The sequence below is a fragment of the Loxodonta africana genome, chromosome 24 (genome assembly GCF_030014295.1).
Source record: "Loxodonta africana isolate mLoxAfr1 chromosome 24, mLoxAfr1.hap2, whole genome shotgun sequence".
NCBI lineage: Eukaryota > Metazoa > Chordata > Mammalia > Proboscidea > Elephantidae > Loxodonta > Loxodonta africana.
Window position 1 is genome coordinate 10,189,592 of NC_087365.1, and position 19,387 is coordinate 10,208,978.

At 43.0% G+C, this 19,387-nt stretch overlaps 2 protein-coding genes and 1 non-coding gene across 6 annotated transcripts in view; 2 read left to right on the forward strand and 1 right to left on the reverse strand.

Annotated features, from left to right (window-relative positions):
- On the reverse strand, positions 1-11,285 carry MGME1 (mitochondrial genome maintenance exonuclease 1). 2 transcript variants are annotated; one of them, XM_003411408.4, is made up of 5 exons: positions 10,957-11,285; positions 9,587-10,170; positions 5,875-6,091; positions 1,777-1,909; positions 1-1,373 (listed from the first exon to the last, which is right to left on the reverse strand). In XM_003411408.4, the coding sequence occupies exons 2-5, from the start codon at positions 10,095-10,097 to the stop codon at positions 1,212-1,214; spliced, it is 1,023 nt and encodes a 340-aa protein (XP_003411456.1). In that variant the 5' UTR covers positions 10,098-10,170; positions 10,957-11,285; the 3' UTR covers positions 1-1,211. The 2 variants fall into 2 exon arrangements, with proteins under 2 accessions (XP_003411456.1, XP_064131824.1); XM_064275754.1 differs by lacking the exons at positions 9,587-10,170; positions 10,957-11,285 and adding an exon at positions 5,271-5,352 and having other exon boundaries at positions 5,875-5,981.
- The window catches only part of SNX5 (sorting nexin 5), a 27,720-nt gene continuing 19,576 nt past the window's right edge, over positions 11,244-19,387 (forward strand). The window contains exons 1-2 of one of the 3 annotated variants that reach the window (XM_010591517.3): positions 11,244-11,394; positions 11,638-11,720. In XM_010591517.3, the coding sequence (XP_010589819.1) occupies positions 11,670-11,720 (51 nt within the window). In that variant the 5' untranslated portion in view covers positions 11,244-11,394; positions 11,638-11,669. Of the gene's footprint in view, positions 11,395-11,561; positions 11,721-19,387 lie in introns of those variants that run through there. The other 2 variants (XM_064275753.1, XM_023550002.2) reach the window with 2 other exon arrangements.
- Positions 16,904-17,140, forward strand: LOC111751157 (small nucleolar RNA SNORD17). Its single transcript, XR_002786244.1, has one exon. It is a non-coding gene; the product is annotated as a small nucleolar RNA SNORD17 (small nucleolar RNA).

The window sequence follows — 19,387 nt, forward strand, 5'->3', positions numbered from 1 at the left end:
TTTAATTCATATCTTTTATTTCTTACACCAGCTTATACAAGAAAAAAGCGATTCAGCAGTTTACTCTTCTAAGACAGCAGCTGTAACTTAAACGCTGAGAGACCCAGTCTGTAAAACAGGGAGCCCTCCCACAGGACTGTCAAACAAACAAAACAGGGAGCCCCCCCACAGGACTGTCAAACAGAACAAAACGAAACCCCAACTCGTTGCTCTGGAGTCACCTCCAACTTACACGACAGAGTAAAACTGCCTCATCGTGTTTCCAAGGAGCAGTCGGTAGATTTGAACTGCTGACCTTCTGGTTAGCAGCCCGGCTCTTAACCACCACACTACCTGTGCTCTCCTAGGGCTACTCTAGGCATTTACTTAATTTTCTCGAACCCAACAGCAACGAATAATTTTATTACCTATCAAACACAGAAATTCTTCTTCTTCTTCCCCCATGGCTGAAAATGTCCAAACAATGGATTTTCTCTAAATACAGGATCCATTGAATCAAACCAGCATATAGTTACTAAAACACCTACAATTACAATTCTCAAAGTGGGGTGTGGCTACTTCTAGGGGTTATGTGTTGAGGGATATTGCCAACAAGGTGGTGGACACGACCTACCTTCCCAGAAAGTAGTGTTTACGCGACACATCACATCCTTATTTTTCACAAACTTTAAATGGAAGCCTCTCTCCCCAAATGAAACATACAGAACCCCAGTATATAAAACAAATTCCAAGAGAACTTCGTTGGCATGGCAACTGGCTGATGGGAGTTCTCCACGCACGTTCTGGGGGTACCTGTCCTCTCCCCTCTGCCACAGTGTACCCCCCAGGGAAAGCGGAGAAGCAGGCACCTCCTGTGCTTGGCACCCCAAGCCTCATCGCGTTTCAATCTGATTCAGAGACTGGGATTCCTGCCCGGAACACAGCCAGCCTACAAAGGAGCCCAAGAGCCACCAAGGCTGTGCCAACCCTGCTCACCCTCTTTCAGGTAAACAATAGCTGGGGGTAGCATGGCTGGCATTTGATGTGCTGGACTCCAGCTCTTCAAATCTAAACTTCTAAGGCTTTTCAATGATTTTGGTTACATTTCAACACGTGAATACTTCTGCCTGGGTTAATGCAGCTCTCCTGAGCATCTCCATTTTTAAATTACAGTACACGGCAACGTCTTTCTCAACCTGAGAACGTACTGCATGTTCCCAGTGTCCTGTCCCCTAACCTGGTTTCTGAAGATTCTGGTTCTTTTCCCTGTCTGTATATTCTTCCAGTCGAAGAAGCCACTTGGACCAGTACTGGGAACAGAGCTCCGTGTCCATGAAGTGTGGGTGGGCAGGGGACCCATCTTTGTAGGCCACCACAATTAAGCCACATTGAACCTACGAAGAAACACAGGACACTTTCAATATTTCTACATTAGGTCCTGAGTCCACACTCATTTTCTTCTTTTTCCAGGGTGAACCCAGTCAGAACAAAGCAGTCTACAGTGATAACATCTCCTAATTCAATTTCTGAGATGATGAAAGGCTGTACCAGGATATATAAAAACACAAAGATGACAGATAAAGACACTGAAGAATAGAATATGATCATTAAAGACTAAAAACAACAACAACAACAACAGCCGAGGAAGAGGAGGAAAAAGTACTTTTTGAAGTGGTAGAAGGTCAAGGAGCAGAGTAGGCAGTGGGATGCTAGCAGGGTGAAGGCTGGAAGGAGTTGGGCAGCTATAAAGAAGGATTGAGCATGGCTTTTAAGTAGGTAGAGGCTCAGTGTCCCAACCTGAAAGCTATAGTTGGCATCATGGTTTATGGCACCAATGTACGCTGCAACTTGCAGTGGGCTGTCGAATGTATTTCGGATAAAAGGCTTTGGTTTCTCTGATGTCTTCCAATCAATCACACACAGCTTGTCCCTAAGAGAAACCAAAAGAAGTCTTTGTCGGTAAGAGTTCAAATTGAAAAACTCTATTTAGGTTAACTTTCTTCTTACCCAGCATACTACTCGTCACCCTATGCAAACCGTTGCTTCTGTTCTCCACTTTCCCAAAAGATAGCTCCCCTGGGCTTTACTTCTTAAGATCAGGCCAGCGAGATGCTTTCTTCTGTGATCCCGATTCAGGCTGGTGACAAGCTGGTCAAGAGGTAGGATATAAACGACTTCCTGAAGTGCAGAGAGGGTCACAGGTGTGGCCCACATGGGGATACTGGGAAACCTTCCTCCAGTTTCTAAACTTTCTCCCAATTCCTTTGGACTGCCACGGTCTCCTTTCTTCTAAGAGTTGACAGGGAAATTCAAACTATTGTTGTTTTAGTTGATTGTGCTTCAAATGCCCATCAGGATGAAACACAACAGGCCAGGAGCAAAGTCCCTATCATGAAGGACCAGGCACCGTGGTGCCTTAAAAGTTGTCTTACTCAGAAACCAAAGGTGGGGTGAAAAGCCATCAATATTTAATATGCACCAAGCATAGGAGCCCTGGTGACATGGTGGTTAAAAGCTTTTACGGCTGCTAACCAAAATGGTCGGCAGTTTGAATCCACCAGCTGCTCCTTGAAACCCTTTGGGGCAGTTTTACTCTGTCCTATAGGGTCACTATGAGTCAGAATTGACTCACGGCAATGGGTTTGATTTTTTTTATGTGCACGAATACGAAAAAGGAGACCTGGTCCCTGCCCTAAAAGTTTATGCACAGGGTAGGGTGTCTTACTATTAAGGATATTGGGAAAATGAAAAAAATTCCGTAACTACAGAGGGGCTTATACAAGGTACTTAGTAAGGTCAGTCTAGAGCAGCAAGGTCTCAAAGAAATAAAACGTGAGCCGTCTTAAATTTCCTTGTAGCCACATCAAAAAAGAAGAAAAAAGAAACAAGTAAAATGTTAACATTTTATTTAAGCTAATGTATCTAAATTATAATTTCTACATGTTATTTTCTTAATAATTTATTTTTGTTGTTATTGAGAATATACACAATCAAGACAAACATCAGTTCAGTAGTTGCTATTAACATCTAAGGTATTAATGGGATATTTTACATGTTTTTCCATGAAGTCACTGAAATCTACTTTGCATTTTACATAACAGCACCTCTCCTTTAGGACTGGTCACTATCAAGTACTCAGTAGCCATATGTGGCTAGTGGCTACTCTACTGGACAGTGCAGGTTGAGATAACCCCACTGTCCTTTTAATATCTGAAACGTTATCATTGTCTCTGTAATACTGCAAAGTCTCACAACCTACGCAAATGAGGAAAGGGCCTCAGTAACTGCAGGAGGCTGCCGTTCTGGTTCTCTCCTTGACTTAACTGAAATACCAGAAAGATTCTCCCATGGATCACTGTTTATAGTCAGGTAACCGGACTTGCAGAATTTAATAATGGAGAAAAAATCTTAGTAGTATTAAGTCCAAATTAAAACCGTGATATTCACAAATAGCTCTTAAGAGAAATGAAAATACACTCAGACTTGTTATGTGAAAGGGAGATTAAAATTACAAGATACAATGTTATCAAAACTACTAGCAGCGTGCCCTTAAAGGCACAGGTAAGTAAGTACACTCATCTCTATTACCATTTAAAATACACACACATCCTTTGATCCAGAAGTTTCCCTTCTAGGTACGTACCCGAGGGCAATAATTTGATATCCTGGGTGCGAGTGATAATTGCCTGGGAGACCTAAGCGCTCACGCGCAGGCCCACTCCAGAGCAAGAGAGTCTATCCTGAGTGCACGTATCGGCCATCCAGAACGACCGAACAGCAACAATGCAAGGCAGCCCTGAGCATCTATCTACAGAAACTCTCCCAGCAGCATACGAGACGCGCTCAGGGCAGCACTGTTAGTAACTGCGAATAACTAGAAATAACTTCAATGAAGATGCTTCACTCATTAAAGGAATAACAAACAGCCGTTAAAAGGAGAGAAAAGGCTCAAAAGGATACTGTCAACATGCTAACCTTTACTGAGTAGAACGTATGCATTTTTGGCACTGTGCGTGGAATAAAAGAGGAAAAGGTTTAACCATTTTAACAAGTCCATGAGATAGCAACTATTACGAGTCTTATTTTACATATGAACAAATTGAGGTACAGAAAGGCTAAGTAACCTAAGATTAAGATGAAAAGCCAGACTCTAGACCCCAGCAGCCTGGTTTCAGAACCCAGCACCTTGCCAGCTTTGTGATACGTATACCTGGAGATTCCTATGTACTGTGCCTCTCCAGATCACTGTGTAACAATACACAGCGTTGTGTGTGTGCATGTTGGATTAGTTAACTGAAGTTTTTATAGGAGAATCTGACAGGATCATTCCCAGAATAAAGCACTGGTCAAGGCCAGTTAAAGAAAGAAGTATCAGTTTACCAAAAAGTGAAATCATGATACGGGGGAGGGACGAACAGGTGAAGCACAGGGCATTTGGGGCCAGTGAAAACTCTTCTGTATGATACCCTAATGGTGGATACCTAACACTATGCATTTGCAAAACCCACAGAACTGTGTAACACAAAGATGGAACCTAACCCCAATGTAAACTATGCATGTTAGTTAACAATGATGTATCAGTATCATTTCATCAAAACAAATATACCAAAATAATGCACGATGTTAATAACAGCAGAAGCTGTACAGGGGGAAAGAGAAGATATGGGAACTCTCTTTCCTGTACACCTAAACCTGCTATGCAAAATAACGTGTTTTTGGGGAAAAAAAAAAAAAAGTGGGGGTGGAGACAAATGACTGCATGTATAATTATAAAATATCCCTGAAGAAAACACAAGAACATTTTAACAAAGGTTAAAAACAGAGAGGAGGTGGGAAGACTCACTTTTAATACTGTTTGAATTAGCCAAATATATGTGTTATCCATTAAAAATTCTTTTTAAATCTCTAAAACCTTAGACTCAAAAATGTTCAATGCTCACTGTTGATGCCCAGACTTAAAGAGCAAAAAACAATCTATCAACCAATAGCAAACAAATGGCAGTGTTCTGGACATATTTCACTATTTTATAACTACATGAAAATTGTTTGGTGTCAGGAGCTTTGTGCAGGCCTTGGGTAGAAGGGATTGCCTGGCTCCCTTGGTTAATCTAAAGGGCAGCCAAAAATAGCCCAGTAAATGTCCAGGCATTTCTGAAATGTCTTTTCAGATATGAGGCAGCAATGGCACAAAGCCGTTAGGTGGCCTAAACACGGTTTCCAGACTAACAAATATTCTCTTACCATTCTTTTTTAATTGAGATTTTACCTAGCTCTCCAAGGGTTACACTTACAGGTTTTCTCCCCATCCTGTTGTACTGCTTCCCTGCTTTATTTGGTACAGCTGTACCTGCAGGTCACAGCTACCCCTGGAATCTGGAGTAAATGGGAAAATCAGTAACACCAAAGCAGTTTAAAAACCACAGGAAGTTTCAGTAAACTTAGTTCTTATCTATGGCAACTACTGACTGGAAGAGCTGATTTTCAGGACCAATGGATCATTTAGGAAAACAGGAAATAAAATGCAGGAATCAAATTAGATCTTATGTCTGCGACCTTGCTAGAGGCGTAGGGAAGAGGAAGGACAAGCTGGAAAACAGGCCATCCTAAGGATAAAAAAAAGTTATGCCTTTTCTCCACCAAACAATTTTTTTTAAAACTGACTGAAAGCCTTTAATGAGGGCTCAGTTTGATTTCTGAACATCAATTTACAAAGATTATGAATCCCTTCTCCCTGTATCCCCCCTCAATGTCCCACACATTGGCTGAAAGAGGCAGAGGCTGAAGTATCTACAAGCACATCTTGAAGCAGGAGGACAGGTAATGTCTGGTGGCACTGTCAGTCCCGGCCTGCGTTAATGCGCCCCCATGCTACGAAGGAAACAAGCTAACACTTACTGATACTTGGCCACGCAGTCCAGCAGACCCACATACTTGAGGCCTTCATGTCGAACGGCGCTTTCAAGAGCTCGCACCCCACTGACATCTTTCAGAACATGCTGGATGCTTTCAATGTAGCCAGATTCTAGATTTCCATCTCTCTCTTTGGAATTCCCCTGGGGTGAAAGTATGCACTCCAAGGCTTCATGGAACCGTTTCCCTTGTAAAAATGTGTCTGAAAAGAAAATCGGGGAAAAGAAATAAAAAAACAAAAACAAAGCTAATACTAAAAACAAATACTCTAATAAAAAAAATTACACAAGTTACCATTAAGTGATAACCCCAAGGCGTCAAATTTCAGCTCAAATGAAAGCAAAAGATGCATTTTTGAAAATCAAAGGGATTACAATAGTTTAGACAATAAAATGGATTAAAATGAGGTATTTCTAGTAGAATTAGGCCAAAGCTAGTAGAACATAAGTTTGAGAACTACAGGACCACACTTAGTTTATGGTAAGATATATTCAAGTAGTAAAAAAGGTTGTCATATTTAATTTAGAAATGTAAAGGACTGTGCTTCTGTTTCCAACCAAAACTCAATTGTGAATGTAGGTAGAAGGATTCTTTTGCTAGCAGGATTAATGACTGGCAAGGATTGAAGACTTAAGGCGCACATCCATTAAAAACAATCGATCGGACATTGTGGGATTTTGCACGGGGGGAGCAGAGGGAGGCTATACATGACATTCTTTACCTGCACCCTATTTTTTAAGCAACCTGAGACAATTATCCTGTCCTGAATTTTTTTTTTCCTCATGCACTTTTAAGAAAAGGGAACACAAAGTTATTCAACAAAAGCAAAAAATACTATATATCCACTTGGTTCTTAGCAAGGGAAGGAGAGACAGACAGACAGAGGGGCACTGTTGTGCTAGACTGTGGCTTTGGTGCTTTCACAACATTTTACTGAGTTCCCAAGCACGGCAAGGCAAGTATTACAATGCCCATTTTAATGCATGAGGCTCTCCAGGCCTAGACAGTGCTGTTATTTTGCCCAAAAGCAAAAAACTGGAATGGCAGCCGGCCACTACAGCCTGTGTTCTTTCCAGCCACCACAAAGCAAAGAGCACAGAAGGCAAATTCAAGACACTAAAAACATTATCAGATATCCACAGGAACAGAGCAGGAAATACACACGCTTGGAGACAGGCCCACAGAAACTGGGGAAAATAATCTCATTTAATGAAGTAGTATCAAACCACAGTACCTATCAAATATACTTTATAAAGACTTTTAAGGTCAGTTCTCCTGCCAAAAAATGAAACTGCTTCTAGTAACTTACTTGGAGAGTTAATGACATTCAACTTAGGAAGAACTAAGTTATTTCACCCCAAATTTACTGGGTCAATTGGACTTCTTAGCCCATCGAAGGCCTATAAGAAATTTAAGATTGATGGAATTAAAACCTAGGGAAAAGAAGTGTAGTATTGTCTAGACTAGCTTAATAAAAAGCAGAATATAAATCTGTTAAAAACAGAAAACAAATTGCTCTATCAATTCCCATGTAAACACACAATTCACCCTGATGCAGCCTTAAGCCCCAGCTGTCTTCTTCACATACATAAACGACCACAAACACGGGAAACCTAGATTACAAGATCCCTTAGGTTCTAAAGCTTAGAATATTAAACATGACTCAACTTTAAAAAACAATTCAAGGATAGATTTACTGCAGGTAACACCGAGTCAGGGTATTTACTCAAGCAATGAAAGTGAAGTGTTTTCAAGGCTCAGCACACAAACGCATTTTAAAAAATTCATGAGTTGATAGAACCGGCAGGATTGCTATTTTAGATTAAAAAATCAGTGTAGCAAGCAATGGAAAAAAACAACCCCTAATCCTTTCCACTAAGATCAACAATTTAAATAAAAATCAGACTTTCTCATCCTCGCCAAACTTCATAACGTAAACTGATGCTTGGGGAACTGCTCCAGCATTAGGGAGAAAGCCAGCTCTGGGCATATCTCTATGATTTGGCCTTGGCAAACCTGGCGAAAAGGAATTTATCAATCAAGTATTTTTCAAACTGACTCATTATCAATTCAGTGGGTTATGCTTTTTTTCTTTTGGCCACAGCACTAATCTGTATACCGTAAAAAAGGAGTGATTCTGTTTAACATTGATCCTCAATTAACTGAGGAACACAGCACAGTGCTTACTACTCTATCTAGGTCAACAAAGTTGACTTCATTGAAAAACCATCAGTTTTCTCTCACATACGTTGGTGGGGTTAATTCACCATCCCAAAAAGATGTTCCTTCCTTTATCAAAAGGGCCACCAGAGTACTTCTTTACTTGGTGCCAATAGCTACACACCCAGGTCTCCTCCTGTCCCAGTAGTTCTCTGCCTTTACACTTCTGCTGATTTTGCAGAAACCCTGGGGACATAGCGGTTAAGAGCTCCAGCTGCAAACCAAAAGGATGGCAGTTCAAATGCACCAGGTGCTCCTTGGAAACCCTAGGGGGCAGTTCTACTGTGTCCTATAGGGTCGCTATGAGTTGGAATCAACTCGAAGGCAGTAGGTTTGGTTTTGGTTATAACGATTTTAGGATTCCCACAAGCTGTGACATTCCTGGTTTAAGGAAAATGGAACAGCTTCTCACGAAGAAAATATCAGCTCTAAATTCTAATGGTACAAATAAAAAACTTAAAATGCCATTAAGATTTTTAATGTTGCTTGTTTACAAAGCAGAGAACAGTTTGATGGTTGTTACTAATATCTTAAGCAAGCAGTCAGCCCCTGGATGTATTCCTTGCTCCTCACATCTGGGTGATGTTATAATGGGCTAAAATCTTGACTATCTTTGGCCAAATTCACTTGCACGTATAATAACTTATTATTTCTCTTTAAAACACGTATGTCCACAAGTTTAATGTGTTAAATATACACATATATTGTTTTTCTCTAAGACTCCTGAAAATAAGTACAATACTCTTAAAGTATCCATGTACCACAAGGGTAGCTGTACTCCTCTCTGGAAAGCACAGTGCTAAGGAATGGTCAATGGAAAACTTAGCTTTAACAATATATATCATTTTTAGAAGACCAACTAATCCATGAGCTGATCTTTTGTTTTTCAATGGAACCTGTTTAAGAAAGTGATTCTCGTCACTAGTCTAAGCCTAATAAGTAAGTTAGGAACTGAAGGCTAAAATTTATTCAGTCTGAATTCCTAATTGAGGACACCTCATTGTCTCAATTTACTAAACTCTAAAAACAATTCCTGTGTCTAGCTTGTTGCCAGGGTCTGTAAATTCACCAGTCTACACTCATCAGCAAAACAAGGGTATAGTTAACTAGATTTTGAACAGAACGCCTAGCAAACAACTAGAATTCTGTTACCAGATGACTTTTTTTTTTCATAATCAAGGGAAATAATTCTAGTATTTTTAAGTTTGTAGCTTATAAATGAATTTTATGTATCATTTAATCATATTACTTGATCTCTCTGTGTTTCAGTTTCATCTGTAAAATGGGGATATCATCTCCGCTTCACAGAGTTGTTACAAGAATGAGATAATTTAATGCACATAAAGCGCTACTTAATGCTAATTATTGTTATATGAAAGTAGTCCCTCACTAGTAGAGTTTTAAAAAACCCAATTCTTTTTTATGACACTGGTACTCTATATCCCAGAAAACACAGAACCAGGAACGAGAACATTACTTGAAGAATATGCTGCAAAGCCATCTTCTCCCAGTTCTAGTATCATTCGCTGTTTCCACCTCTCCAAATAGAAGACCTGTTCTGATGTCATGGTCTGTTGCAGGACCCGGGTCACACTTGGTATCACATTCCGTTGCAAAGGGATTTTCAAGGGAATTGAAGGGTCACTTGCTGTATTTGATATTACCCTTTTCTCTGGATTGAGGAGAGGAAACCAGTTTCGTGGAGTCCTTGTTTCATCATCTTGCTTTGGGGGCTTATGCTTACTCACAGGTCCATAGAGTAATGCATCTTCCTCAAGCAGTGATTCTGGGGTCTGAGCATGGCTTCTGAATGACAAGACAGACTGAACTAAATCAGAGTATTTTTCTTGGTCTACTTCTTCATAAATGGTCACTTTTTTCTTCCGGCCACACGAATGAGAAGTAGAGAAACCCATACAGGGGGCTGCTTGTATAGAAAACCCCTTTGCATTTCTGAGTTGCCTGCAAACGGTCTGAAAAACCTTCATCTTTAGATTTTTTTAAGTTTTCACTTCTCTCTAGTTTATTTGCAAAGTCGAGGACCTTTTTCTCCTTGCATTCCTATTAAAGAGAAAAGTAGTGTTAGGTACCAGGCATGTTAAGTAGTTGAACCATCAAGTGAAAGGTGCTCCAAAACACTGCATATTAAAATTGTATCCAGTAAAATTTTTCGAAATTTGGACAAGGCCATTTCCCAAGATTCGCATGAATTCCAGAAGGACCAACCAAACCAAACCTGCTGCCATCGAGTCGATTCCGCCTCATAGCGGCCCTATAGGACAGAGCAGAACTGCCCCCTGAGAGGTTCCAAGGATCGCCTGGAAGATTTGAACTGCCAACCCTTTGGTTAGCAGCCATAGCCATAGCACTTAACCACTATGCCACCAGGGTTTCCCCAGAAGGGGCATCACTTACTAAACGCAAATTAGTAGACAGCCTAGGACAAGAGGTCCTCAATCTTGAATGTGAAGGAATGTGACACCCAGTAACCGAGGCGTGTGAGACTGAGAAAAACGCAACGGTCGAGGCCATGACCTACCAGCTACAACGCTAACAGCTAACACTTCGCGATCCACCTCCGAATACCAGGGACTTCGCTAAGTATTCTGAATGGATTTTCCTCCCTTAATCCCCACGTCTTCTAAGGCGGGCACTATTACGACACCGTCTTACAGCTGGTAAGCGGCGACTCACAGGGCCCACAACCGTGACTCCAAGACGGCGGGCGCCCGCTCCGCCCTAAGTGTGGACCACAGCGGGGCTGGAGGACTGTGGCCACGAGGAGGGAAATCGGGGCTGGGGACGAACGACTGGAGGAGAAGCCCGGCCCGCGGCAGGGGTCGGTACCTTAGAAGTCACAACGCTGCAACCGGGCGACGCTTCGCTGACTACCCAGACAAGGACATCCTCTCGTGACCCGTACTTTTGTGGGTCCCGCGCTTTCGTCTTGAGTTAGGCCCCACCCGAGGCGCGCCGGCCCCAGCATGCACTGCGGCGCCCGCGCACCGCCCCCAGGCCTCAGTCAGCCTAGACTCTCATGCGATCGGTGGGGAGCCGCTCCTCTCGGGGGGAAGCGCGGGCGCCTCCAAATCGCGGCACTTTGCTCTCACGAGATCTTCTTTACGTCACCGCTCGTCGCCATTTTGGACTCGGGCTGAGGGATAAATCCCCCCCGCACTAGAAGCTCGGTCTTTCTTGCGACGCGCCTTGCTGGGAGAGTACTGGTGCCTCCGTGTACCTGGCGCTGGCCAGTGGTCGGCAGTTTCTGCGCGGTGCGGAGCGAGGGTAGGCCCCGCCTTTTTATGCCCGGCTCCAAGATGGACGACAGCGGGAACGGGGGAGGCCGCTCTGGGGAAGCACGTGGCGCGCTGGTCGCCTGCTCCCGGGGCTGCTGGGATGGTGGCGGAGTCCCGAGGCCTCCCGCCGCCGTCGGGCAGGGAGGCCAGCGGAGGCGGGGCCGCGGCCGCCCCTGAGAGGCAACCCGGCGGCGGCTGCGGCGGCGGCCCATCTTCTTCTTTCCTCGCACAGCTAGGGGGCCCCTGCTCGAGACCCGCGTCGCCATGGCCGCGGTTCCCGAGTTGCTGCAACAGCAAGAGGAGGACCGCAGCAAGGTGAGACCCTCCCCGCGCTGAGGCTACGGGAGGCTGAGGCCACCGCAGGCTGGGCCCGCCGACCTCTCACGTCGCGATCCCCGCGATCCGATCCCCACATTTCTTTCCTCGACCCAGTACCCGCACGCCCCACGCGGGGCCTCTGGTCCCTGGTGCCTCGTGCTCCTGAGTCTCCCCGCGGAGGAGGGAACCGGAGACGCAGGGTCTTACTGAGTCGTACCTGCCCCGGTGCCCTTTGCCAGGGGCCCAGCGGGTGGGAGCCCGTCGAGTTTCTGGGGGTGGTCTCTGGACACCTGGGGACGTTTTCATACTAAACGTTTTTAAATCGTCATAACGGCTTCGTGGCGACTTACCAGTGAACGTGACAAAGTGAAAGCCTTCTAACATTTAACGAACGTCAGGGCTTGGTTTTGCTTCCAAGCTGGTCCCCTTTGAGAAACGCTTTTTTTTTTTTATCGCCCGCACGAGGGAAATTCTATCAAGTTAGATCTGAAGCGTGCTTGTTACGGCTACATAAACGTTAAAGAGCATACAGTGGGAGCTTTGACATTTTTAGTGGGCACTCAAATACTTGTCGAACTTTTTTTTTTTTTCTTAATCTTTTGTATTTATGTAAATTACCTCATGGCGCGTAAAGTTTGAGGTCTAAAAATCAAATTAATAAATTAATACTACCTGATCCAATGAAAGGTTTGGAGATAATCCTCTAATCCTTTATTGGGCCTTTAAGTCTAAGGCTCCTTTTTTTTTTTCGCAATACGTAGAGGCGGATAAGAACTGCAACGTTGTGTGCAAATCCTCGACATAAAAGTTGTTCTACCAGAAAAATGGAAAAAAAATTAAAGGCGCTCTCTAAGTAACCTGCAAGGCGTTTAAAGAAGTTACGTTGTTGTAGGAAGTAAGAGCACCTCTGAATGGTGGAACTTTTTCCTCTGACTACACAAATAAGGATATCACTGTTGTATTGGAATGCACCTTTGTGAGTGGCGTTGTCTTGGTTGGGATATTATAGTTTTTTGAAAGTTGAAATTAAAAAAAAAATTTTTTTTTTTTTAAAGATAAAACAAAGTGGGAACCTGGTACTACAATTTTTTTGTAGAACATTGTAAAAGTCGTTTTCTCCCTAAAATGTAGATATTGCATAGGAATTTTGATTGCAACTTTCTTTCCTGTTACCTTCTTCCTTGTAGCTTTCTCGGTCCAGAATCAGTTTTTAGAAAGCTGTTTAAAAGGACTTGATTGCTTCAAGCTGCTTCCTTAGTAGTTGTAGTTGATGATCATCCTGGTTTTTAAACTGACTCCCCGCGGTTCTGATTGCCCCAGCAAAATCTGAGGAGGATTAGGAAGGCTGTTTCCTTTCTCCTGGTTGAAATGACTTGCAGGAACTTTGTCCATATCCATGGTAAAGAGCATTATATGGAATTATTTTCCTTAAAATGTTTTTACAGGAGGGAAAATAAACTAAAATATGACACTAACACATGACTTCGTTTTGCTTTGTGCTACTAGTCCTCTGCGTTACGTTTTACAACACTTGGTTAATGGAGTCTCAGTGATTTTAGAATCCTCCAAAATGGAGCTCACAACATGTGTGAAATGGTAACAGGCCAAATCTTGGGCAAACTGTTCTATAGCCTTGGTACAGCTTTGTAGTCACTGAAATAGATAACACTTTTACTTAAAAATATTTACATTTAAATTTTCTGATTTGTTTTGGTTTGGAATTTCCAGGAGGATAGTTGATGGGTTTGCCCAATCCCACCCCCAGTGGTTAAGACCCAAGTAGGGGACATGATTGATTTTTTAGGAAATTGAGTGCTAGCACAGTACTTCTGGGGTGGGGGACTAGTGCAGCAAAACTGGCACGGGAGTATTTGGCTGTGTCTGGTACCCTGACACTTCCATTTTGTAACATTTAGGTGAAGGTATTGGGGTTTGTCTCCTCAAAAATAGTTCCGGGGAAGAATTACATGGTTAATTCTGCTTTTAACTTTATGCTAATGGGGAAGATTGCTTTTTGAGGGAGTTTTACTGAGCCCAGCCCTTGAAAACTAAAATTAGCTTTATGTCCTGTCTACACTAATACCGCTAGGTATTATGGTACCTAAGAAAAATATCACCTCTCCCACCAATGCTGACTGCTGGGAGTTCTCAAATGCCTGGGGATTTTGACAGGGTAGGATGAAACTGGAGATTATGTAGAACCTTGTTCCTGGTGGTTAAGAGCTATGGCTGGCAGTTTGAATCCACCACCTAGTTGTTCCTTGGAAACCCTATGGGACAGTTCTACTGTGTCCTACATAAAAATTACCCTTGCCTCCAGTCATCTTGTACCTTTTAGGTTCCCACTCGCAGATTCAGTGTGTATTTTGGTAGTCCAGCAAACCTGTGACAAATTGTTGGTGTTGTGGATGCTGAAGCCCTGACTGCCTCCTCAAACCTTCTTTTGTGATTGTGAACTCACTGAAGTTGAGCACATAAAAAGGAAAATGCTGGGTAAGGATACTGAAGCCTGTTCTCGGATTTCTCAACATTTGCAAGGACTAGGTGATGACCCTTCCCAGCCTAGTGGTATTTTTAAGTGGGGGCATTCCTTGACAGTTAAAACTTGGCCTTTAATAAGTTGGTTACATGGGCTTAGGGTAGATGTCTCTTCCTTTCAGGCCCAGTCATTAATATTTATAAACTTAAGTGCCACTGCTCTGGCTTTACAGATAAGAGGGTTGTTTTTTTACTTGTAAGAAAGCTAGGGTGGAGTGTGTCACTGTTGGAACAATCCTGAATTTTTACCAATATGGCAAGCCCAAATTTACTTATTTTTATGGACTTAAGTTTTCTGCTAAACTTAATGGGTTTGTTTTTTTTAAACAGGAAATATGACTTCAAAGCTGCCCACGCCTTTTTTCTAGATCAGTAACTTGTACAAAGTGTCTTAAGTTCCTTTTTTGTGAGTACTACTTCAGCTGCTCACATTTTTTTTTGGCTATAGGAAAAAAATGGCCAAGAAGGGGCTATTAGAGAATTTTCTAGATTTGACTTACTTCTTAGATTTACATTTTCATTCAGGAAGGCCATGTAAGTGACCTAACATGATTGGCTTAAACCAGTTTCTCAACCTGAACACTTGACATTTTGGTTTACTGTTTTTTGCATTGTAGGATGTTTAGCAGCATCCTTGGCCTCTGCTCACTACCCTCCAATGGTGACAATCAAAAACATCTCCAGAGATTGTCAAATACCCCTTGGGAGTGGGGGATAACAGTGCCCCTGGCCGAGAACCATTGACTTCTTCCTAAAATGGTATGATATGATAGGGTCAGGTTGTGTTACAGAGGCTAATCAAATAACATGAAATATAAAACTTAAGCTTTGTTGAATATCTGGTAGAATTAGGTCCCCACCTCAGTATTGATGAACCTTATCAAAATGGTGGTAAAAGGTCCTTAGTATCCACTGTTAAAAAGAGGCAGCTGTGTATTGGCTTTGTTATCATCAGGTGTAATCTTTGGACAGTGGAAGCCTGAGGCCCTGGTACAACAGCACTGACTGATAAAAAGTACTGTAGGCCAGGATTGAAACTCACTGAGAAAAATAATGTGCTTCAGGATTTCAGAGCTTTGTAGGTTTTGCCTATTCATCTTGAAGCATTCTTTAGACTCATGGAAAGTGAAAGTTTGGTGTGAACCTCTTGGTTCTGTGTGAATGTTGGTTGTGCTCACAGTTCTCTTGTGTATAGCGCAGGCAGAGGAGATGGCTGTGGGACATATGGTCTCACTATATTTAATTTCTCAAGTATAAATTGAGAAGCTTCTCTGCATATAGCTTTCCAAAAAGAGACTTCTTTAGCTGTGATATCTATTTATGTTTGTCCATTGGGTTACTCCTAAAAGAGGGGCGTGGAATTTGTCAAGCTGTTCCATACCTCAGACGCAAACCATAAATACTTAGGAGTGGTTGAGTTATAGTTTGAAAGAGAGAGGCTGAATAGGAATGAGGCTGAACTTCATTTTTTAAATTGGTTCCTTGGCTTGACTCCTCCCTTCTACATGTTAGAGATCTGGCATAGTTCAAGTTTTTCAGGCACTGCTGTGTGGTGTGGAGAGAAAAGTAATTTTTTCTGCCTATGTTAATTATCTACTTACATTAACCAGTGGTATTCATTTTCTGCCTGATAGTTGGGAGCTATGGTTTGTCTGACCTGTTTCTGAAGGGCACACCCTGACTAAGCTTTCCATTCAATCATGGTGAGTGGTGAGGAGTACAGACAGATGTCTCCAACCTGGCAGCTTTCACTTGGTCTTTCAGGAAGTGCAGTACAAAGCTTAGACACAGTGCTGCTTCATGCCAGGTAGCTGTGGTGGCTGGTGGAATGAGGTACAGTTTAGTGTTTACTTCAGGAGGATCTGGGAATTTGTCATGCCTCAGACTCAGCAAAAGAAATCCAGTCCTGACGCACGTAGCCCATGTTGCCAAATCATCTGTTTCGAGGGTGAACTTAAATTTTTCTAATTTTCAACTTGGGCTAACAATGGAGTAAGATTGTAAAGGGCAGGCAGTGGATGTTCTTGAGTACCTTTCACCCACGCGAACAGTGTGTAGCATGTCAGCTTTGGTGTAGCATAGGGCTTGCAAACTTAAGGCATGGGGAGGGTGTGATTATGTACCACGGGATTCTGGGGAGGGAGCCTTGATGGGCTTGGGTAGTTGGTGAAGACTTTAGCTCTGAATGAAGGAAATTAGTTTTTCTGCTTTTTATTTCTTACAGTTGCTTCCCCTGTAGTTGTGGCATGTTGATTCCCAAATTAGTAGAATTTCCGAGTAAGGAGACCGTTGTAGATCATATAAGTCAACACTTGTCTTTCTGAACTCACTTGAAAATAATCCAAAAAAAGAGGAAACAGATCTGTTGCCTTGGAGTCAGTTCCAACTCAGCAACCCTACAGCACAGAGGAGAACTGCCTGACAGGGTTTCCACAGAGTACTGGGGGATTCAAACTGCCGACCTTTTGGTTAGTAGCTGTAACACTTAACCACTATGCCACCAGGGTTTCTGAAAGTAATCCAAGTAGCTAGTAATTAGATGTATTTCTTGAGAAGCAGCAGTTATTTAAGAGAATAATTCAACTTTGTCTGTCTTCCAGGTTCCATGTTGGGACTTGGATTGTGTACGGGCTTGTGGCCTTGTGAAATGATGATTCAGTTTATCCATTCGCTGAGTGCGCTACGCTGACCTTCTTCCAGGTCTCAGTTCCTGTTCTGGGAACTTAGGCTATGTAGCCTCCAAATGCCCTGCGGTCTTGCTGTGTTCTACAGTGGACAGCTTGTGTGTTGGTAGACTACTGGTAAGAATGGTTGGTGTCAGCAGAGATGGGTCCCTCTGGGTCCCATCTCACCGAGATGAGTGGTGGAAATCTGATCACTTGCTGCAGCCCTTTATCTAGCTTTTTGTTCAGCCGACAACTAAGTGACTCTCATAGTAGTCTATCTGTGTTAGTACACTGAGATCACAAGTCCTTAGTTATGTTGCCTTTGAGGACTAAGGTAAGGTATAGGATGAGGAGAGCATGGGGGGTAAGGGAAGAAGAGATGAGACCTGTGATAGAGGTGTCCTCATGCACCAGTGCCACAAGGAAAAGCTGGCATAGAACACAGATAAATAAGTATTGGTTATCTTCATGGTGGAAGAAAACAAATAATTCAAAGTATCAATGCTTGAACCATTTTGGCATCTAAAGGGGGCCGAGGGAAGTGGGGAATGGTATTAGAATTTTTTACAGAGGGCTTCTTTCCCATGAGTTGAAATGGTATTGAAATAACTATGTATCATATGAGTCTTTAATATTTTCAGAAATTGATGCAAATCTAGAGTGTGGCAGAACATTTTTGGATTTTATTTCCTCCCTAATGAGTATTGGACAGGCAAGTTCTGAAACTTTCCCAGCTGTAAAATCCCCATCTTCCTGTGATCAAAGGGAATCTGATCCAGGGGCAGGCTTCTTGCCCCTGCTTTTGGCTCTACACATCCAGTTCGTTCATGGGTGACTTGTCACTCACAATGGCTCTCTCCCTGGCAGGGGTCTTACTTCCATATGTTGTGGGGTGAGGGATGACCAAGCAAGGTCCTTAGGCGAGAGGAACAATTAGGAAGGTAGTAGTATTTTTGCAGCAGTCCGAGGTGGAAGCACAGGGGCTGACACATACAGCCTCTTATTGCATGCACGTTGATGAGGTTTAATGGTTACTCAGGCCTCATCCCAGCAGAACAGTTACTGAGATGTGTTGTCATTTTGGCAGTATGATGCTAAACTGGAGATTGTAGTCAACCCCAGGCCAGTTGAGCCTCTTTACTTACCAAGTTGGTAACCCACGCATCCACTGAGATTGGTTTATAGCCTCATAATGGCACCAATGAGTTTAACATTTATTATACTGTATGACGTGTCTCTGCTCCCCCTATGGGTTCTGAATTTTAAGATCTTGCCTTCTATGTTGCCCACTTACATGGGTGCCCTTTGCCACCTGTGAACCGTTAAACCTTTTGAAGAGGCAGCTCTGCAAATGGTGTTAAATCTTGTACCAAAGTCAGTCCACTAAGTGTGGTAGCGACTCAGAACTGCACAGTTGCCGTGCCACCAGTGTCAGAGATGTCCCATCCCGGAGTGGTGAGGGATTCAATACCTACTTTTTTCCTTTCAGGGAAGTCCATGTCTGTCTTAACCATAAACGTGCAGATTTCTTAAGACAGGGAAAAATTCACTTTTTAAATGAAATACCGTTGCTTTCTTACTGTTCAGATGGTTGTTGAATGATTTGGTAGAGAAGCACGTAGAGATGAAACCCTAAAACTTTGGGCGTATGTTAATGGTGGTGGAATGACCTGGAAAAGGATAACGAGAATGGTTGCGCAACGTGAAGAAAGTAGTGAATGTTGATGAATTGCATATGTAGGAATTACTGACTTGGTGTATGTTTTGTGTATATTTTCACACAATAAAACAAAAACTTTGGGTGTGTGTAAACTGACCCAAGTCTTGACTTGGTTCTCAACAAAGCCTGCCCTTCCCACGGATTTACGCACCCATTCTCAGCATTTCAAACTCTGGTCCGAGTCAGACTCAGTGCTGGCTGGCAGAGGTAAGCTGTACTCTGCATCTGGATGCTTGAAGATCGTAGAGGTAGTTGGAGGGGAAAGTATATGGAAGGGTGCTGCCCACTCCTGTTTCTCCTTGAGCCTCATGAGTTAGCAAGTACTGTGGCATGGGACTCGGGGGTGTTGGCTTTGTTGACCAAGCATAAGAAGGAATGCCGAGCTTTTTTTTACTCGCACTTGGTGCTTCCGGAGGAAGGACACAAGTACTGGCTTAGAAGCTGTAAACATTTCACAACTTTTTATTCCTGGTGTCTTACCTGTTTCATCTGGCGCCTTACATATGCTCCCATGACAAAGTTCATTCAGCTTGTGAGTAGGGACCATTGAGCTGCTGGTGGTCTGGATGCCCAGGGAGTTTTGCTGGTAATCTTTTCAGACAATTCTTTAAGGCCCAAGTAAATGCAGACTGCTCAGTATTACCTGCTTGTCTTGGGTGGGTGTGGATTTTTGATTGACTCCCTTTCTGGGCTGCAAAATGGCTGCTGGGGAAGTTTGGGTGTTGCTCGGTGTCCCTGTA

What these genes read in the sequence shown, in the direction of transcription:
- MGME1 (XM_003411408.4), bottom strand. Translation starts at nt 10,097, where the DNA reads ATGAAGGTTTTTCAGACCGTTTGCAGGCAACTCAGAAATGCAAAGGGG. An exon ending in GACTGCGTGGCCAAGTATCA is followed by an intron (nt 1,910 to 5,874) that starts GTAAGTGTTAGC and finishes GGTTTCTCTTAG; the next exon opens with GGACAAGCTGTGTGTGATTG. An exon ending in ATGCCAACTATAGCTTTCAG is followed by an intron (nt 1,374 to 1,776) that starts GTTGGGACACTG and finishes GTTTCTTCGTAG; the next exon opens with GTTCAATGTGGCTTAATTGT.